Consider the following 17241-nt stretch of genomic DNA (forward strand, 5'->3'; position numbering starts at 1 on the left):
CGTTTTATTTACTACAAAACTGCATCTTCAAAGATTTGGTGCCACTAATTTGCAGTGCAACACAGAGGCAAATTGCCTGTTTATTAAATCTTAGAGTCAGGAAATGGTCACTAGATGGCAATGAAAGATCAGTGCATAATTCATCGGCCCTTACTTAAAGGCAGGGTAGGTAGGACTATAAAAAAAAAAAAAGATCCAAATTTGTTAAAACTTTCTATATATATCAATACATAATTAAAATGTAAGTACTCTGAAAAAAAGAGTATAAAAATCAAGTGACTCTAGACCGTTTAATCTGTATTAAACACAGCTCATTATTTCGATTCGGGACGAATCAAAGGATTGGCTTAGGCGACTGTCACTCTCTCTCGCAACCATGGCAACAACCCTTTTGCCACGGGATCTGCCCACTTGCGCGCGGCCGCGCGCACGTTTGATTTGAGGAATTCGAGAGGCACTGAACCTAGGAATAGCAAAACAATGGCAGAGAAAGAGCAATCAAAATTCACATTACCGGCATGCAGTTAGTGAAGGCAAACAAGGCAAAAAAAAGAAGACAGTACAAGAAAAGGTAATGAACAAAAAGTCTTTGGATAAACAAAGAAATAAAACGCGTGTCAATATCAGCGTAGCTTTCCAGCGACCACCCCGTCCTCAGCCTCTACTTCCTCGGACCCTAGTTGCACGCCACGGCCTCTTGCACGACCTCCTCTGCTTCGCCCTAAAATTATTTTTATTTTACAAAAGGACATTTTACAAACCTACATTTTGCGCATGTGCTCCTGCATGCACTTTTCCAGTCACAACACAGCAATCAAAGGAGGACGCGCTGAAAACTGTAATGCTGTTCTCTTCCTTCGAATGTTTGAGTTGCAGAGGAATTTGTGACTGTTTCAGCTGTTCAACCACATCAAAGTTTCGTAATTAGTAAGTCCGTGCTTTTTCTCTTTTTGTTCTTATGTGCTGAAGGGCTGCTGTGCCTTGGTGAAACGGTGTTTGTACGTGAAGAGCTCTTTTCCAAAACGCCATAAACCTAAAAAGCTGCCTCAAAGAACCAGCAAAAGTAATGATTATGAATGTGTAAAATATTGCAATAAGACATTTTAATTGTTTATTAATTTCTGTGTCGGCTGCAAAGATGAAGTTGACGATATTTGACTCGCGATCTTCGCAGTAGGCTAGTGAACGCATGCACCGGAGAAATGCACATTTAGGCTACATAGTTTTATTTTGTTTTGGATGGTTTTGTTTAGAACCAGATTTCTGTAAATATATTCCACATTTTTTAGGCCTGTGAGGCGAGGCTACGGTTCGGTTCACGATGATATAATCTCCAGTTCAAGCACCTTATGTTGTGATTGATAGCCTATATTTACTTTATGTATTTAATGCAGGAATGAAAATATTAATGAATTAATGAAAAAAAAATATATTAAAATTAAGATACAATTAATACAAAACGAAATTCGTTTTAAAGAAAGGCTTTGTGCTTTCTGTTTTGAGGTCTCTGTTAAAGTTTGAAAGTCTCAGTGCAGCTTTCAGAGCGCTCGCGTCCATAATGGAGAACTGTCAAGTAATATTGTTTTTTCCTCATAAATGCAAACACGAAAAATAAAAGACAAAAACTTTTTTAAAAAGACAAACCATAAATTTAGAAAAAAAAAAAAAAAAGATGGATTTATAGCGTTTTGGGGGAAAAATGAATGGATTTATACCGTTTTGAAAATGTTAATTTTTTTTTACTTTGAATTGATCATCAACAATATTGTTGTTTGATTTAATAATCACTGTTGCAAGTAAGTTTTTTTTGTAAGTGGAAAAAGTAGGGGGTGCCACAGATTCTGTTTAGTTAGCTCCTTTATTGTTTTTTCTATAGCCTAGAATAATATAGGTCAAATGCAGCAAGTCAAAAGACCAACTGGACCTTCTTTGCCAGTTTGCTCACATTTCTTTGAAGGATGGCAAAAATATCGCCTGAATATCTATATCTAGATATTGGAAAAAAATATCGAGATATTCATTTTTGTCAATATCTCCCACCCCTACATGCAGAACACCATATATGTTATGAATCTTACACGAAATTCATCTTCATCACAATATAACTGATGGTAATGTAAAAAAGTGTATCAATGCAACCTGTTTTTAGCTTATATAACTAGCTCGTTAGCGAATCAAAAAATATATATTTTAAATTTACCAATATCAATATGCTAGCTTGATAGTGAGTACTAAAATACATCTTATTTGTTTATATTCATAAGCAATTAGCGTTAGATTTTTTTATTACATGTGATTCTGACATGATGTCACTACATGCACTGTGCTCCTTCCTCTCTGCTTGTCTCAGGTAAATAATGCGTCTTCAGCTCAGCGGTTGGAGTCGCGCGTTCATGTGTTTTGGGGGCGTGGCTTTGGAAGGAGCCCAGAAGGGAGGGGGTGGAGTGAATGGAAATAATGAACTGTCTTTAAAACAGTCCTGAGAGGTCTACAGACACTCGATTTTTATACTTTCTTTTTCAGAGTACTTACATTTTAATTATGTATTGATATGAACATAAAGTTTAAACAAATTTGAAAAAGAAGTTTTTTAGACCATTCCTACCTACCCTGCCTTTAAATGGCATTATCAGATGACCAAGAAAAAGCAACAAATACAGATATTGACTCATATAGAGAAGTAATCTTATCAATGGAATCAACACATTAAGTGCTATACCAAATTAAAGGCTAGGCAAATCGCTAAAGGCTATCACCAAAATGACATTAAATCAAAGCTTCAAATAAACTTATTACAAATATAATATGAAGATATGTATCATCAAGCATTACGCAATGAATAATTAACTTACATATAATGCTTTTACAAACTCAAAACAAAGGATGGCAAAACCCTTTCCAGGATTCAGACATTTTTTCATTTCAAGTAGCCTACGTTTTCATGTTGCTGTATGAAATGAACGAGTAACACTTTACAATAAGGTTATATTTGTTAACATTAGTATGCATTATTGAACTGATAATGACAACGTGATCTCACTATTGTAATCATATTAACTAAAATGTGTTCCTATAGCACAAATACATTTTTGTATGATTGTGTAGCAGGATGCAGTTGTCTGGCTCATGCCTTCCTAAGTGACACTAAATTTGCTGTGCTGTGAGTGGTTCTGGGCAGTTAACTCTGAGCCAATCGCGAGGGCTAAACCCCTTTATAAACCGGGACTTTTCTTTTGACAAGTGATGTCACCGGTACGCGACTTGTCTTGTTTACCTGCCTAGCAACCTGATGTCTGCCTTGGTTATCTGTTAGTAGTGATGGCAAAATGAGGCTTCCTGAACCACTGAGACCTTGCAGGCCATTGCTTCAGCTAAAGGTTCATTACTCGAAGCTTCATTCATCATTGCTCACTAGTGACACCTAGCGACTGTGCAAAGAAATAGCAGACAAAAAATTAATTCATTCTGAACCAGTGTCGCACCCTCCCTCCCTCCCTCCCTCCCTCCCTAATTTTATAAAAAATATTTATTTTATTAAAAAATATATATTTTATAAAAATGCTTTAATAAATAAAAATATTTATTTGTAATGTAAATATATTCATATTTAAATGTATATTTTATAAAAATATTTTTATAAATAATAAATATTTATTTATTTATTTTGTACTCACTGTTGATGTTTGTAACCTTTCATTTGCAATAATAAAAAGACATGATCAGACATTTGTCCATTACTGTGTATAATATAAAATATGTATCTTTCTCTGTCTGAATTTACTTGTCCAGAGTAACACTCACAGTTCATTAATTATTCATAAATTGTTTGGATAGGGACAGTATGAACAACAACAGTGACACTGTTGAGTGCAGTGCTTATGTTAGAGGGAGTGTAATAAAGTACATTTATTAATTTAACAGATTATAGATAACAGATTAAAGTAAACTGCAACAGAATAGTCCGGAAGGAAGGAAAATAAAAATTGATTTTTTTTATTGAGAAACAGAATTATTTCAAGTGTGTTGGGGTTTAGATGATTCCTCTTCTTGGACAAAATCTCTCTAGCCTTGGAAAAGATCCTTTCACAAGGAACAGAGGATGAAGGGGAACGTAAAAATGGCAGTGGTAAATGAGGACACTGATGCTTCTGTTGAGCCCAGACAGGGGAGGATTCCCTCTTTCTTGCTGGCTCCATTACCAGGAAAAAGGAAGAGTCACAAAAAGCAAACAAATCCAAAAGGGCAATCCAAATCAAAAAGCAGTCCAGTCCAGATCCAAAAATCCAGAGCAATCCAAATAATCTTATCTAATTAATATAACAAGACTATAATATAGGCCTACTATAATAATAATAATATACTATAACTACTAACCTGATAATGTAATAATATACAGCCCTCACATATGACACAATACAATGATAGTTTTATAACTCTCTGACTCTACAACTGCTTCTACTACTGCTGACAACACCCACAAGGAGGCGCGAGTTTCGAACCTATGGCAAGCCATTTTAACATTTAAAAGCTAGACTGGATATGTGTTGCAGATATCTTTAATTCAGTTTTGCCTAGTCAAAAAGAACATTTCAGATATCCGCAACTACATTCTTCCTATCCATAATTGTCATTTCAGATATCCACAAAGACATTCTTCCTAGGACAAATTACATCACTTTTGCCATTCATTTGAATGGGGTTTATCATTACAGATATCTACAATTCAGTTGCAGATATCCACTATGTGAATTATGGATATCTGTAACTGAATTGTAGATATCTGTAATTCTAGTTTGAGATATCTTCAGTTAGATTCTGACTAGTCATAACTCCAGTTCAAGATATCTTTAATTCACCTCAATTCAAGATATCTACATGTTCCTTTTCAGATATCTTAAATTAAGTTTTGACTAGGCGAAATTACGTTGTAGATATCTGTAACTGGAGTTATGTCTAGTCAAAATGGCGTTGTAGATATCTCAAAATGGAGTTAGGGATAGTCATAATTTAATTGTAGATATCTATTATCAAGTTAAAGATATCTTGAAATTAAGTTTGATTAGAGATATCTGAAATTTGAGATATCTGTAACTTTTATTCTGCCTAGTCAAAATGTAATTACAGATATCTTGAATTAGAGTTTTGACTAGGCCAAATTACGTTGCAGATATCTGTATGCATGCATCACACTTTAGGCGGGAGCAGAGCGTGTTGTTCAAATCATCAAATCACATAGCACCTGTTAACTGTTAACTTTAATTAGCACTGATTAGCACCATGTCGGAGCAACCAGAGTTTTTAATCGTCTTTTTTCATGCTGTTTCAAACTGAAAAAATAAAATAAAAAATAAGAACTAATCTGAACTAAGAACTTTGTTTCTCATAAGGAAGTTAATGTTATTGTACTTTCAATAATAGCATGCATGTAAGCATCTTTATTAAAGTGAATTAGTGTGAATCTTTTTCACGCATAAATCTTACGGCAACAACAACCTTTTAAGCATGAACATAAACATAGCATTGTAAAAATTATTTTATTTTTTTTTGTATATAAAAAACATTTTCTGGTGTTTTTTTCGATTACAGCCAACGCCATGCCTGCTTCTTTCTTCTTCCATTCATAGAAATAAAGAAATTAACCCACTTTTTCTTTGATTATGGTGGGGAGGGGAAATGGATATGTAAAATAGAGCAACGTCATGCACAATAATTTGCACTAGTCTAATGACGTTTGAGATATCTTTAACTTTCATTCTGCCTAGTCAAAACTGAATTACAGATATCTGCAATTGTCATTTAAGATGTGTGACGAGTTGAATGTCATTTTCAATGACGTCATTGCAGATATCTGTAATTCAGTTTTGCCTAGTCAAAACTGAATTACAGATATCTCTATCTGTCGTTTCGACTAGTCACAATTACGTTACAGATATCTTGAATGACAATTCCAACTATCCAAAATGTAATTACGACTAGTCAGAAAGACATTGTTGATATCTACAATGTTAATTCCGGATAGTCAAAATTTGCTTTTAAATGTTCAAATGGCTTGCCATACTAACCGGCTTTAATCCGGAAGCGACACTCAGACCGAACCGATGACGTAGCCACACAAACCGAGGCCTCGTTTGTCATTAGTCACGTGATTTTCACGTTAACAACACAAGCCTCGAATCGCGGCTTCATCTGGCACGCCCACTTTTTCTCGACACACGCTCCGACGCCTCGGTTCAAATGTCACATCACTAGCTGTTAGTGCTTACCGTAGCGCCGCAGGTATGGTTAGCTTCGTTCCTCTTTCCACTCGTTGACTTCATAACTTGGGCTTATAGGGAATGTTTCGTGCTATAGAATCCCCGGTGTAGCAGCAGCCCTTTCACCAGCTGAGTGTGCGCCCTGCTATCAGCAATCAGAGCTCGGAGCCTGTGACGCAACGCTGTTAATCATGTATGTTGCTATACTGAGTAATAGTTGAATGGTTAATGTGGTATATATTTGTAAATGGACATCCTGTATACAGGGGCGGCCTTAAGCATCTGGGGGCCCGTTTCAATAACTAATATGGGGTCCTGCCCACATAAAATGTAAACGTAATAGAGCAGAAAAAGCAAGGATTCCTGTTGGTTTGCATCATATTATTTTATTACGCGCACTTTCAGCTTCATGAACAGGCAGCTCAACATAGAAATAATCCAACCTTATTTGATTAAAACTATATACAATTATACAGCGTTTTACGTTGGAATAAGCCTCGCCCTTTCACGCAGGGCAACTATATTTTCAGCTGTCTGGGCTGACTTAAAAAAAAAACAAAAAACAGCTCAAACATCCCCTCAACTTGAATAATTACGGAGCCCGGGAAGTCACCTGTGTGAGTAAAAATAATTTAAAAAAAATCCGTCGCGACGGTTTTGCAATCCGTGCACCCAGTTTATAAACCGTACTCACGAATTCTCAAACTGTTCCCTCGGTTTAACAAATCGTGCCCACGGATTAATAAACCGTACCCACGAGTTTCTAATCCGCGCTCTCAGATTTGTAAACAGTGCCTTCAGTTTTTGCAATATGTACCCACTAATTCATAAACCATGCCCACGCTTTCGCAATCCGTTCCCACGGGTTTGTAAACTGTACTCACGGATTTGTAGATAATTTTTAGAATTATGGGTAGTGTAGTATTTCTATAGAAGATCGCAAATAACAAGGTTGATTTTTATACTTTGTGGCTTTTGGAGCAGAAACTTTCGTTTCACAACCTCGTAGCTCGTGGTCAATCTAACTTGGATGGTTTAGGGGTCTCCAACCTTTTTCATTTGAGAGCTACTTTTTAAAAATGAAAGTGGCTGAGAGCTACTCATGTAATGCAATAATTAAATCTCTTAAATAATGTCTCATAACTCTCATATTAACAACTATGCTAACTGTTTTAGACCTTAATTAGAAAAAAATATTATACTGTAAAAACACATAATTATTGTTGATTTTATAGTGCATCATAACTAGGGATGACATGGTATGAAAATGTAATTTCATGATTATAGTGACCAAAAGAGCATGGTTATCACATAATACTGTTCAAAAAGTACTAAATCAATTCACCAAGTTTTATGTCGAAAACCAGCAAATAACAAATAAACTTACCATCAATATGCACTTTTTGTTTACATAAACATTAAAATAGTAACATTAAAAATGATGGCCAAATTTGAAAGGAGTGTCTTGCAACATGTTATCTACTAACATGTACAAGTTCAAATAAAGTTTTGACAAAAAAGTTTTTATAAAAAGATAAACCTCGCATATTTCAGCCTTTAAATAATTTTTATAAAAAGAATGATTCAAAAAAGACAAAATACTGACATTTACATTACAATGCACATTAGCTTATCTTTTATTATTAATAGTAAAATTCGGTCCGATTTTCCCGTGGCGTCTGTCGTTGCTATGCAACCATGCGCTCTCCACAACGACAAAGAAGTTTTATTAGCTAATGGATTTCCACCACCGAAAAACGATTGCTGTAGCTCTGCTAGAAGATTTATTTACGGAGAAGAAAAAAACACCCATAGTTTGGGTGCACCCCCATCCTTCCTGTTGACTCGTTGCGCCTGGAAAAAATGAGCGCGTCGCTTCAATTATTTGAAATAATGAACTTGAGCGCGCAAAAGACGCGATATTAAACGGCCCTTGGCGAGCTACCTCCAATCAGGCCACAAGCTACTCTCGCGAGCGACGTGTTGGAGACCACTTTAGACATTATGTCTGAAAATCAATATCCTAGGGAGAAAATGAATGGGATTTTCCTGTTCTGTTGGAGGCCCCCTTGGAGGGCGGGGCCCGTTTCAATTGAAACGGGTTAAACATAGGTAAGGCCGCCTCTGCCTGTATATTTTAGGGAGTGCTATATAACCGGGGGTGCGGCCGCCAGTTGGCTACATCAGTGCTGAACATCTGCTACTTTGCTTATGTTTTCCACGTTACGTGTTCACGGATTTTCGTCGTACCCGGCGAGTAGCAGCTAGCTACAGTCCCGCACCCAGAGTCCCGAATTCTCAGACTCCTCGTTTTTCGAAAACTCCTCATTTTTCCTATCAAATTGGATCGGATAAACATGTGAAGAACTTAAAGGGATAGTTCGCCCAAAAATGAAAATTCTGTCATTTACTCACCCTCAAGTTGTTTCAAACCTTGTATGAATTAATTTTTTCTGCTGAACACAAAAGAAGATATTTTGAAAAATGTCGGTAACCAAACAGTTGATGGAACCCATTGACTTCCATAGTAGGAAAAAAAAATACTATGGAGGTCAATGGGGTCCATCAACTGTTTGGTTACCGACATTTTTCAAAATATATTTTGTGTATTATCAAATATCTCCGGTCATTTTTTTTGTAAATTTGGAGTGCTGTCAGTACAGAGAACAACGACAAAAATCGGTGTTGCCTACACCGTGTTATCCTCTTTTTAAAATTTGCACCCTGTTGACTTAAATGGGGCAAGTTTTAAACCTGCTTTTAGCCTCTTAACATCCTTGATGTGTCATTACAAGTGCACAGCCATGTGAGTGATTCCTTCAGAGTGAACACGGTGAATCTGACTGCAGTAGATGTGAAAGATATGAATAAAAGTGATGTTAATTCGGCCAGCGCTCATACCTGTATTTATTTCCTGTTTTCGGTCAAAGTCCACAGTAGTCGATTGTCGAGTTCACGCGCGTGATCATAAGTAACTAAGCAACAGTGGAGAACTCGACAATCGACTACTGTGGACTTTGACCGAAAACAGGAAATAAATACAGGTACTGTATGTGCGCTGGCTGAAATAACATCATTTTTATTCATATCTTTCATATCTACTGCAGTCAGATTCACCGTGTTCACTCTGAAGGAATCACTCACATTGGCTGTGCACTTGTTAAAAGGCTAAGAGCAGGTTTAAAACTTGCCCCATTGAAGTCAACAGGGTGCAAATTTAAAAAGAGGATAACAAGTGTAGGCAACACCGATTTTTGTTGTTCTCTGTACTGACAGCACTCCAAATTTACAAAAAAAAGAGCTCAATGTTAAAATTGACCGGAGTTCTCCTTTAAGCCGAAATGTGAGTATTGCCAATTTTATTTAGCGAATCATACTCATTCGATTTCTTTTTTTTTAATCAAACTACTTTATAGCTCATCGATACACCAACATATGAATAGTCCATTTAATATTGTAAAGATGGTTTGTAACAAAATTTGAGCCGTTAATGTATGTTTTTTTCGCCTTTTTTCCCCGAAAATATTTTGATAGCTAACGTTAGCCTTTAACCTTGGACTTTTTGTAGACAAGCCATTGTAAAAATTAGAATTAGTTGACATTAAAGTAGACCAATTAAATACATTAAGTGTGTTAATATCAAAGAATGTCGTCATTAATTATTTAATCAGATTTACCGTTTGACCTTTTTTTAATTACCGGACCTTTTCTCCTAAAACTATAAATTGAATTAATTAATGCCGAGTAATTATTTTACTTTATATAATTTATGTAGACTACTTAAATTAGTTCTTATAAAACGTAAGTATTAAAATAAATCTATATTAATTTAACTGTGATATGAAGTTGTTTCCAGCCATTTACAACTCCTACAATTGCCTAATAATCAAATTTACTATGCCTTCACGATGTATTAACCAGTCTATGGTATTAACATGTGAGCTAGAATGTGTCATTTGGCCTTTTGTTTGGGTTCCTTGTTTTAATTTGTATTGACTGAAATTTGACTGTATGGGCTCTGTGGGGTGGTCTTAAAATATGAATTTGAGTTTGACTTTTTTTCTTTTTTTTTAAAAGATGGATATAACATTTTTTTTTTTATTTATAACAAGTTTTTTTTTAAATGCATTTGAAGACGAAAAGTAAAGTCACTAACAATTTTTTCTTCCTTTTTTCTTTGCTTTGTCCTGTTTACAGCAAGATGATGTTTAGGTGATCGTTAAATAAAGTACAGAATTGTTTATTATTGTTTTGTCTATTCTTTGATTTTTGCTTTGCATTCAAAATATCAAAAAACAGATTTTGTAATGTTCGCATGGTATAATGTTAATTAGACCATTATGGGTTGAACTGAAAAAAATTGGAATTTGAATTAAAAAAAACATTGTAGCAATATAATATATCACATAATGTTTTTCAGAAGATAGTTCAATCTGTAATTGTATCCCTTCCATCAGTAATTTTCTTTCAATTACACCCATGCTCAAAAAATAACTAGGCCTACTGGGTAATTTGTTAGTCAGAGAACACAATGAGGTTTTTTTGGCACATGCATTAAGCAGGGAATGCAAATATTTATTTGGATAACTTTAAATAAAACGAGACCGTAATATTGCATCCTATTGTTTTCAATGGCATTTGGATAAGGGTGTTATACGATCTTCCGAACAGCAGGAGGCGCTGTCTCGAAAAAACGAGGGGTCTGAGAATGCGGGACTGTAGCTGCAGGATCCTTCTTCCTGTCATTGTTGTGAATCAGTGTTTGAGTGTAGAGTGTGTTTGATGGACTGGCACCACTTAAATTGTTTTGTTTTTTTGTTTATTTCTTTGAACTCTTGTATGGAGGCCTTTTCCTGCTGCTGATATCCAAAAGGATTGGCCTAATTGTGATTTTTCTTTTTTTCTTTTGCGATTTGTCCACACTGATTGAAGACCTTGAAGTGGTTGATCCATAGGGCAATTTTGTCCAATTGTTGTGGATGGGTTATGATGTTTTGTCCATGTTTAATTGTTTATTTTGATTGTGAGTCTCTGTTCATATTGCTAACCCCAGTGCCACCTTGGGCTTTAGAACGGGTGGCTTATTAGACATTGTTTATTGTAATTTTTGTGTGTGTAATTTTGTTTAACTTCCACGTGTATGTCCTTTGTCCAGGTGCTGAGAACTGCCAGTGGGAGCAGTGCCCCTTGTGGTGGCGGGTCCCTTGGTGTGTGCTGTGGCTGCGTGTTCACCAAGTGTGGTCATTTCTCTTGCTGTGTGTGTGTGAAATCCGACACGTGTGATTGGGGTGTTTTTCATGGATGCTCATTGCTCGAGCCACTAGCCTCCCACTGGTAAGATTCTGCCCTATTCCCCTCCTTTTTCGGGGGTGTGTGTGTGTTGCGAATAGAGTATAGTGAGTGGAGTGAATATTGTGTGTGTGAGTTCATTGAGTGTAAAAGTAAAAATAAAAATTCTAGTTTTGTACTGGACCACTGTCTCTGGCTGATCCATCAACGAACTTGAGTGCCTGGTTAGAACAAATAGTTAATTATTTGGGTGTAACTCCCATCGTGGCGTAGTCTGCTAACTGCCTGGGCTTAAAGGGATAGTTCACCCAAAAATGAAGATTCTGTCATTTACTCACCCTCAAGTTGTTTCAAACCTGTATGAATTTCTTTTTTTTGCTGAACACAAAAGATATTTTGAAAAATGTCAGTAACCAAACAGTTGATGGACCCCATTGACTTCCATAGTATTTTTTTTTTTCTCCTACTATGGAAGTCAGTGGGAGCATCAACTGTTTGGTTAAAGACATTTTTCAAAATATCATCTTTTGTGTTCAGCAGAAAAAAGAAATGCATACCGGTTTGAAACAACTTGAGGGTGAGTAAATGACAGAATCTTCATTTTTGGGTGAACTTTCCCTTTAAGCCCAGTTATGTGTATTCAGTATGCCACAATTGCATAGACACATAAAACTTACATATCAACACAATGACCCACAATTAGTTTGACATATGTTATAGTCCCAGCATGCATGTTTGATTTCTCAATTACTTTGTAAATGGTGATCATTCTTTTCTTTTTTTTAAACCAGTTATTTTAGCGGCGGCCAGTATGCAGTAGCCATCAATGTCCCAAAGGAGCAGTGCCAAAGCGGATTCAAACCCAACAGTCACAACTTTCTGATAGATGACAAATCAGAAAAAGTTAAACCTCACACAAAACCGAACAAGGACGTCTACAAAGGCAATGAACTCATCGCTGCAGGGTTTCATTAAGATGCACATTCAGAGTATTTACTGATGAATCCTCCAAATAATTCTCCTTTGACACACGTGATGAACAAAAAAAAGGATGGATGTGTGGTTTTCTACAGCTTTCTCTCTCCCTGTATAGACAGATGTCTTAACCCTCTAGGCGCCACGGTCGAGTTTACTCGACAAGATGCGGCGCTGAATAAAACGGCCAATTTTGTCAAATAGGGTGTCAAATTTCGTTCGACCTCCCCTCCACTAGATGGCAGACATGTCATACTTCATCCCCGACTCAAAAAAAACATCATGCTTCTATACAAAATCTTTGAGCTAGAGCGCATTGAATCAGTGTGAACAAAAGCGGAGCTAGTGCGAGTGAGCCATTTTATCAGAGCAATATTGTCAACGTCAGCGAGAATTTGCATTAGATTATTATTATTATTATTATTATTATTATTATTATTATTATTATTATTATTATTATTATTATTATTATTATCTAATGGCATCAATAAAGCTTCCCTGCAATGAAGTGTTGGGTCTTTTATTTGCGGACCCTGATTCTGAAGGGGAGTATCTGCCTTCAGAAGATGACAGTGATTCTGAAAGTGAAAGCATAGCCCTACACCAAGCACAAACGGAGAATCCTTTGCCCAATGTATTTGGTCCTTTGCCCGATGTCAGTGGTGGGAACAATGTTTCCCCGGGTCGGAGTGTTCATTGCGAAGTTAGCAGGTGTGTTAGTGTTGGGGGGAACGAGGCGGGAGATTTTTACCGCGCTAGCCACGTAGCTTTGTCTTCTGACCATGTGCCTCTCTGCAATCGCAGCGACAGTATTGTGGTGGAGACTTTGTCTAATTCCACTGGGTATGTTAGACGAGGTCGAAGTAGTCATAGGACAGTTAGGGGGCAACGTGGAGGCAGGGTGGGGAGTCACAATGACAGTAGGCCGAGATGTGCACACTCGGCACGCGCGCAAGGCAGATCTGGCCGCGCCCGCGCTGCTCGTAGCAGGAGCAGAGGCGGTGTGACACAGGGCAGAGAGGCTATTATGCATAGTCTATCGCAAGCTGATGGGAATGCCGGCTTTGAGTACTTGGCCAATGAGGATGAGTACCAAAGTTGGATCACGCCCTTTGATCAGCCAATTGGATATCTGGGGGAAAGAGAACTCTCCAATGCCAATTCGCCCCTAGATTTCCTATCACTCTTTCTCTCTGATGATTTCTGGAATTTACTTGTAAATGAGACCAATCGCTACGCCCATCAGTTTTTAGCCTCCCATCAACTCCAGCCACACTCTAGATTTCATCAATGGTCTGATGTAACTGCCAGTGAAATGAAAGCCTTCTTTTCTCTGCATTTGAGTATGGGTCTGGTAGAGAAGTCAGAGTTGGAGGATTATTGGGCTGAATATTGGCCAACAGCAACACCTGGATTTGGCAAGGTGATGTCCAGGAATAGATTTGAGATGATTTTGTCTTTCCTTCACTTCACCAATAATGAGGAGTGTGTTGATGGGGGTCAGCCAGGGTATGATAGGCTATTCAAAATCCGCCCAATCATCAATTTGGTCATCCCCCGGTTTTCAGCAATGTATGGTCCATCTAAGCAGCTGTCATTGGATGAAATGACCATTGCGTTCAAAGGGAAATCAACCCTAAAAATGTACAACCCAAACAAACCAGACAAATATGGCTACAAAGCATTTGTTCTGAGTGAAGCCAAGTCAGGCTATGTGCTACAGTGGTCCATGTACACTGGACAAAGTAGGCCTAATGCAAGTGATTTCGGTGTTACACACCTTATTGTCCGTGAGCTGATGGCTCCGTACACAGGGAAAGGGCATGAGGTGTACATGGACAGCTATTACACCTCGCCAGCCATAGCAGATGAGCTGGCAAGCAATGATTCAGGTTTGTGTGGGACTGTCAGCAGTAAGAGGAAGGGGATGCCAAAGGGCCTCACCCGTGAACACTTACCGTTGAGCAAGGGAGATGACCCAGTCTTCATGAGGAAGGGGAAAATGCTAGCTTGTGCGTGGCATGGTACAAAGCGCCTCACAATGCTCTCTACACTGCACTCCAACACATGTGTCACAAAAAAAAGCATTGGGACCAAACACACTGATAGTGGCTATAGGGAGATAAATAGGCCTGTTTGTGTTGATGACTACAATTCGTTCATGGGGGGTGTCGACACAGCAGACCAGAGAATGAAGACCTACCTCTTTCCCCATAGGTCAAGGAAATGGTACAACAGGATTTTCAATGCCATTCTCAGTGTAAGCATGGTGAATGCCCACATCATTTACTGCCGCTGCACTGCTGCTCCTCACAAGCCCCTGAAAGTCTTTGTGCAGGATGTCATCACTGCTTTACTGGAAGGCTTCTCCAGGAAAGAGAGCAACAAAGGCCGAAAGTCGTCCTCACTGGGAGACTTGCCACAGAGACTCACTGAGCGCCACTTTATCTGCCAGGCTGATGGTTACCCAGATTGTGTAGTTTGTTCTGATCGGACCCGCCCTAAAGGCCGCCGTCAGACAAAATACATGTGCGGGCAGTGTGGGTCTTTGTGTTGTGCCTTGCAATGAGAGGTACCACACCATGAAACACTACAAGAAATGTCACCTGGATGGATAGGGAGTCATTATCTCTACAGCAAAAGGCCTGCTACATAAATTCTTTTTTTTTTTTTTGTCTGCCATTTATTAGTAATGATTTACACTGTTGATTTACTATCTGTGTCCCTGACCATTTAGTAGTGTACAATGTGTTTTTGTGTGTGTTCATGTCCTTGTGATGTGTGCGTCTTTGTCAGCTAAAAAAAAAAAAATCATCAACAAAAAAAATAAAAATACTAACATTGTCTCTCGTCTTGTCTCGTCATAACATAAACTACATAAACTTTGGGTCATCCTTAATATTTCTCTAATTTACAGAAAGTCTCTATCTTTTATTACTTTTAAGATATAGCCTTTTGAAATTAAGATGTCAAATTCGAACGTTTTAGGAAAAAACCTCTGCCGCCTAAAGGGTTAACAACGATATTATACCTGGTCTTAATGAATTAAACAAATACTAGGGAATTAAAGCCTTCGTTTTCACACATATCTACATGAATGACAAAAAAGATCTCAGAACTGAACTACAGAAGATTGCTGACCTTGTGCCGCTTTACTACTGTGATCAAAAGGGTTGTACTCTTTGTGGGCAACCAGATTCAATCTTACCAGTGAAAAATGAATGTCTAAGCGACCAATCTAATCTTTCAATCAACAGTCTGACTATATAAGCAGCCGCTTACCTCTCTGTAGCATCAGCTTTTCCAGCATCCCTCCACCTCCCCAAACTCCACCTTCATCTTAGGTACCTTGCCCTTCATAATCATATCCTACATTTAGCCACTGGGAGGGCTATATCAGAGCTTGATTTGAAGCTGCTTCATCGAGCCCCTCTTCAGCAGAGCCGGACAGTAACTGAGTACATTTACTTGAGTACAGTACTTAAGTACAATTTTGAGGGATCTGTACTTTACTCGAGTATCATTTTTGGGGAGTACTCATGACTTTACTCAAGTACATTTGAGAGGCAAATATTGTACTCTTTACTCCACTACATTTCTATCCATAACTGTGAGTACCCGTTACTTCTAAAAAAAAAAAAAAAAAAGGAAAAAAGAAACATCTCGGAAACCCTCAATTTGTTGTTTCCCGCTCAAATGTGATTGGATTGTGCAGGCGCCACTGATTGGGACAGCCTATCAGCAATCACCTTCAGCTTTCCGCCAAAGTCAACTCCATGGTCAGATTTAGATAAGAGACGAAACCATGGACGAAACAATGGATGAAGGCAGGTCCATCCCGGGAGCGATATTTCTTTTCCCAGGATGGTAGGGGAAGACTCATGAATATTCATTAGAGAAGTCATCCCTGATTGGTCTTACCCCCAGTGACGGGCAGGTTTAGGGGCGGGGTTATGGAGGTCATAAGACCCCCAGTGATGGGTAGGTTTAGGGGTGGGGTTAGGAGTAGGTCATCAGACCAATCAGAGATGACTTCCCTAATGAATATTCATGAGTCTTCCCCTACCATCCTGGGGAAAAAAATATCGCATCCCGGGAATGTGCCAAGCCGTGGCCCCACCTCGCCAGACTATTTCAATTTTCTGAACAAGTTAATGATAGTTTTCTCTTCAAGTGTTTGCTGTGTTTACCAATGTAAGCACTGTGGCAGTAGTAATGCAATATTTAGAAAATGTACCCTTGTACTCTTGATACTCAAGTACTTTTAAAAACAAGTACTGTAGTACTTTTACTTAAGTAGACATCTGACTGTAGTACTTTTACTTGTACTTGAGTAAAATTTAGCAAGGGGTATCTATACTTTTACTCAAGTAATGTAGCTGTGTACTCTGTCCGCCTCTGCTCTTCAGTGGACAGCAAGCCAGATAAGTTTAACCTAATATCTTAAAGATTTTATGGGCAAACAAACTCGTTAAACTAAATTAAATGTTTGTTTTAAAAAAGGGGGGTATTAAAATGCTCATTTGTTTATGCTTGGGTGACAATATTTTGAATGGTTTCATTGCTTTGGAAAATAAATAAGTTTCTATACACCATACTTTCTGTCCTATTCTTCATTGCTTTTCTACTTTAATTTTTGCCTATAGAAGACTCAAAGCTCCTATGGCTCAAGGCTCTCCCTTTTTTGTGGGTTAAAAAAGAATATAGAATATATGAAAAATCT

At 37.8% G+C, this 17241-nt stretch overlaps 1 protein-coding gene across 4 annotated transcripts; it reads left to right on the forward strand.

The window, feature by feature from the left end:
• The first annotated feature begins 6246 nt into the window (after positions 1 to 6246).
• On the forward strand, positions 6247 to 15880 carry LOC311090590 (piggyBac transposable element-derived protein 4-like). 4 transcript variants are annotated; one of them, XM_084125967.1, is made up of 4 exons: positions 6256 to 6276; positions 6352 to 6447; positions 11410 to 11588; positions 12335 to 15880. In XM_084125967.1, exon 4 carries the CDS (start codon positions 12997 to 12999, stop codon positions 15085 to 15087), a length of 2091 nt encoding a protein of 696 aa, XP_083982093.1. In that variant the 5' UTR covers positions 6256 to 6276; positions 6352 to 6447; positions 11410 to 11588; positions 12335 to 12996; the 3' UTR covers positions 15088 to 15880. The 4 variants fall into 4 exon arrangements, with proteins under 4 accessions (XP_083982094.1, XP_083982092.1, XP_083982093.1 ...); XM_084125968.1 differs by lacking the exon at positions 6352 to 6447 and having other exon boundaries at positions 6247 to 6276; XM_084125966.1 differs by having other exon boundaries at positions 6253 to 6447.
• The last annotated feature ends 1361 nt before the right edge of the window (positions 15881 to 17241 follow it).

Source organism: Abramis brama (assembly GCF_963993115.1).
Source record: "Abramis brama genome assembly, chromosome: 10".
Classification (NCBI taxonomy): Eukaryota; Metazoa; Chordata; class Actinopteri; order Cypriniformes; family Leuciscidae; genus Abramis; species Abramis brama.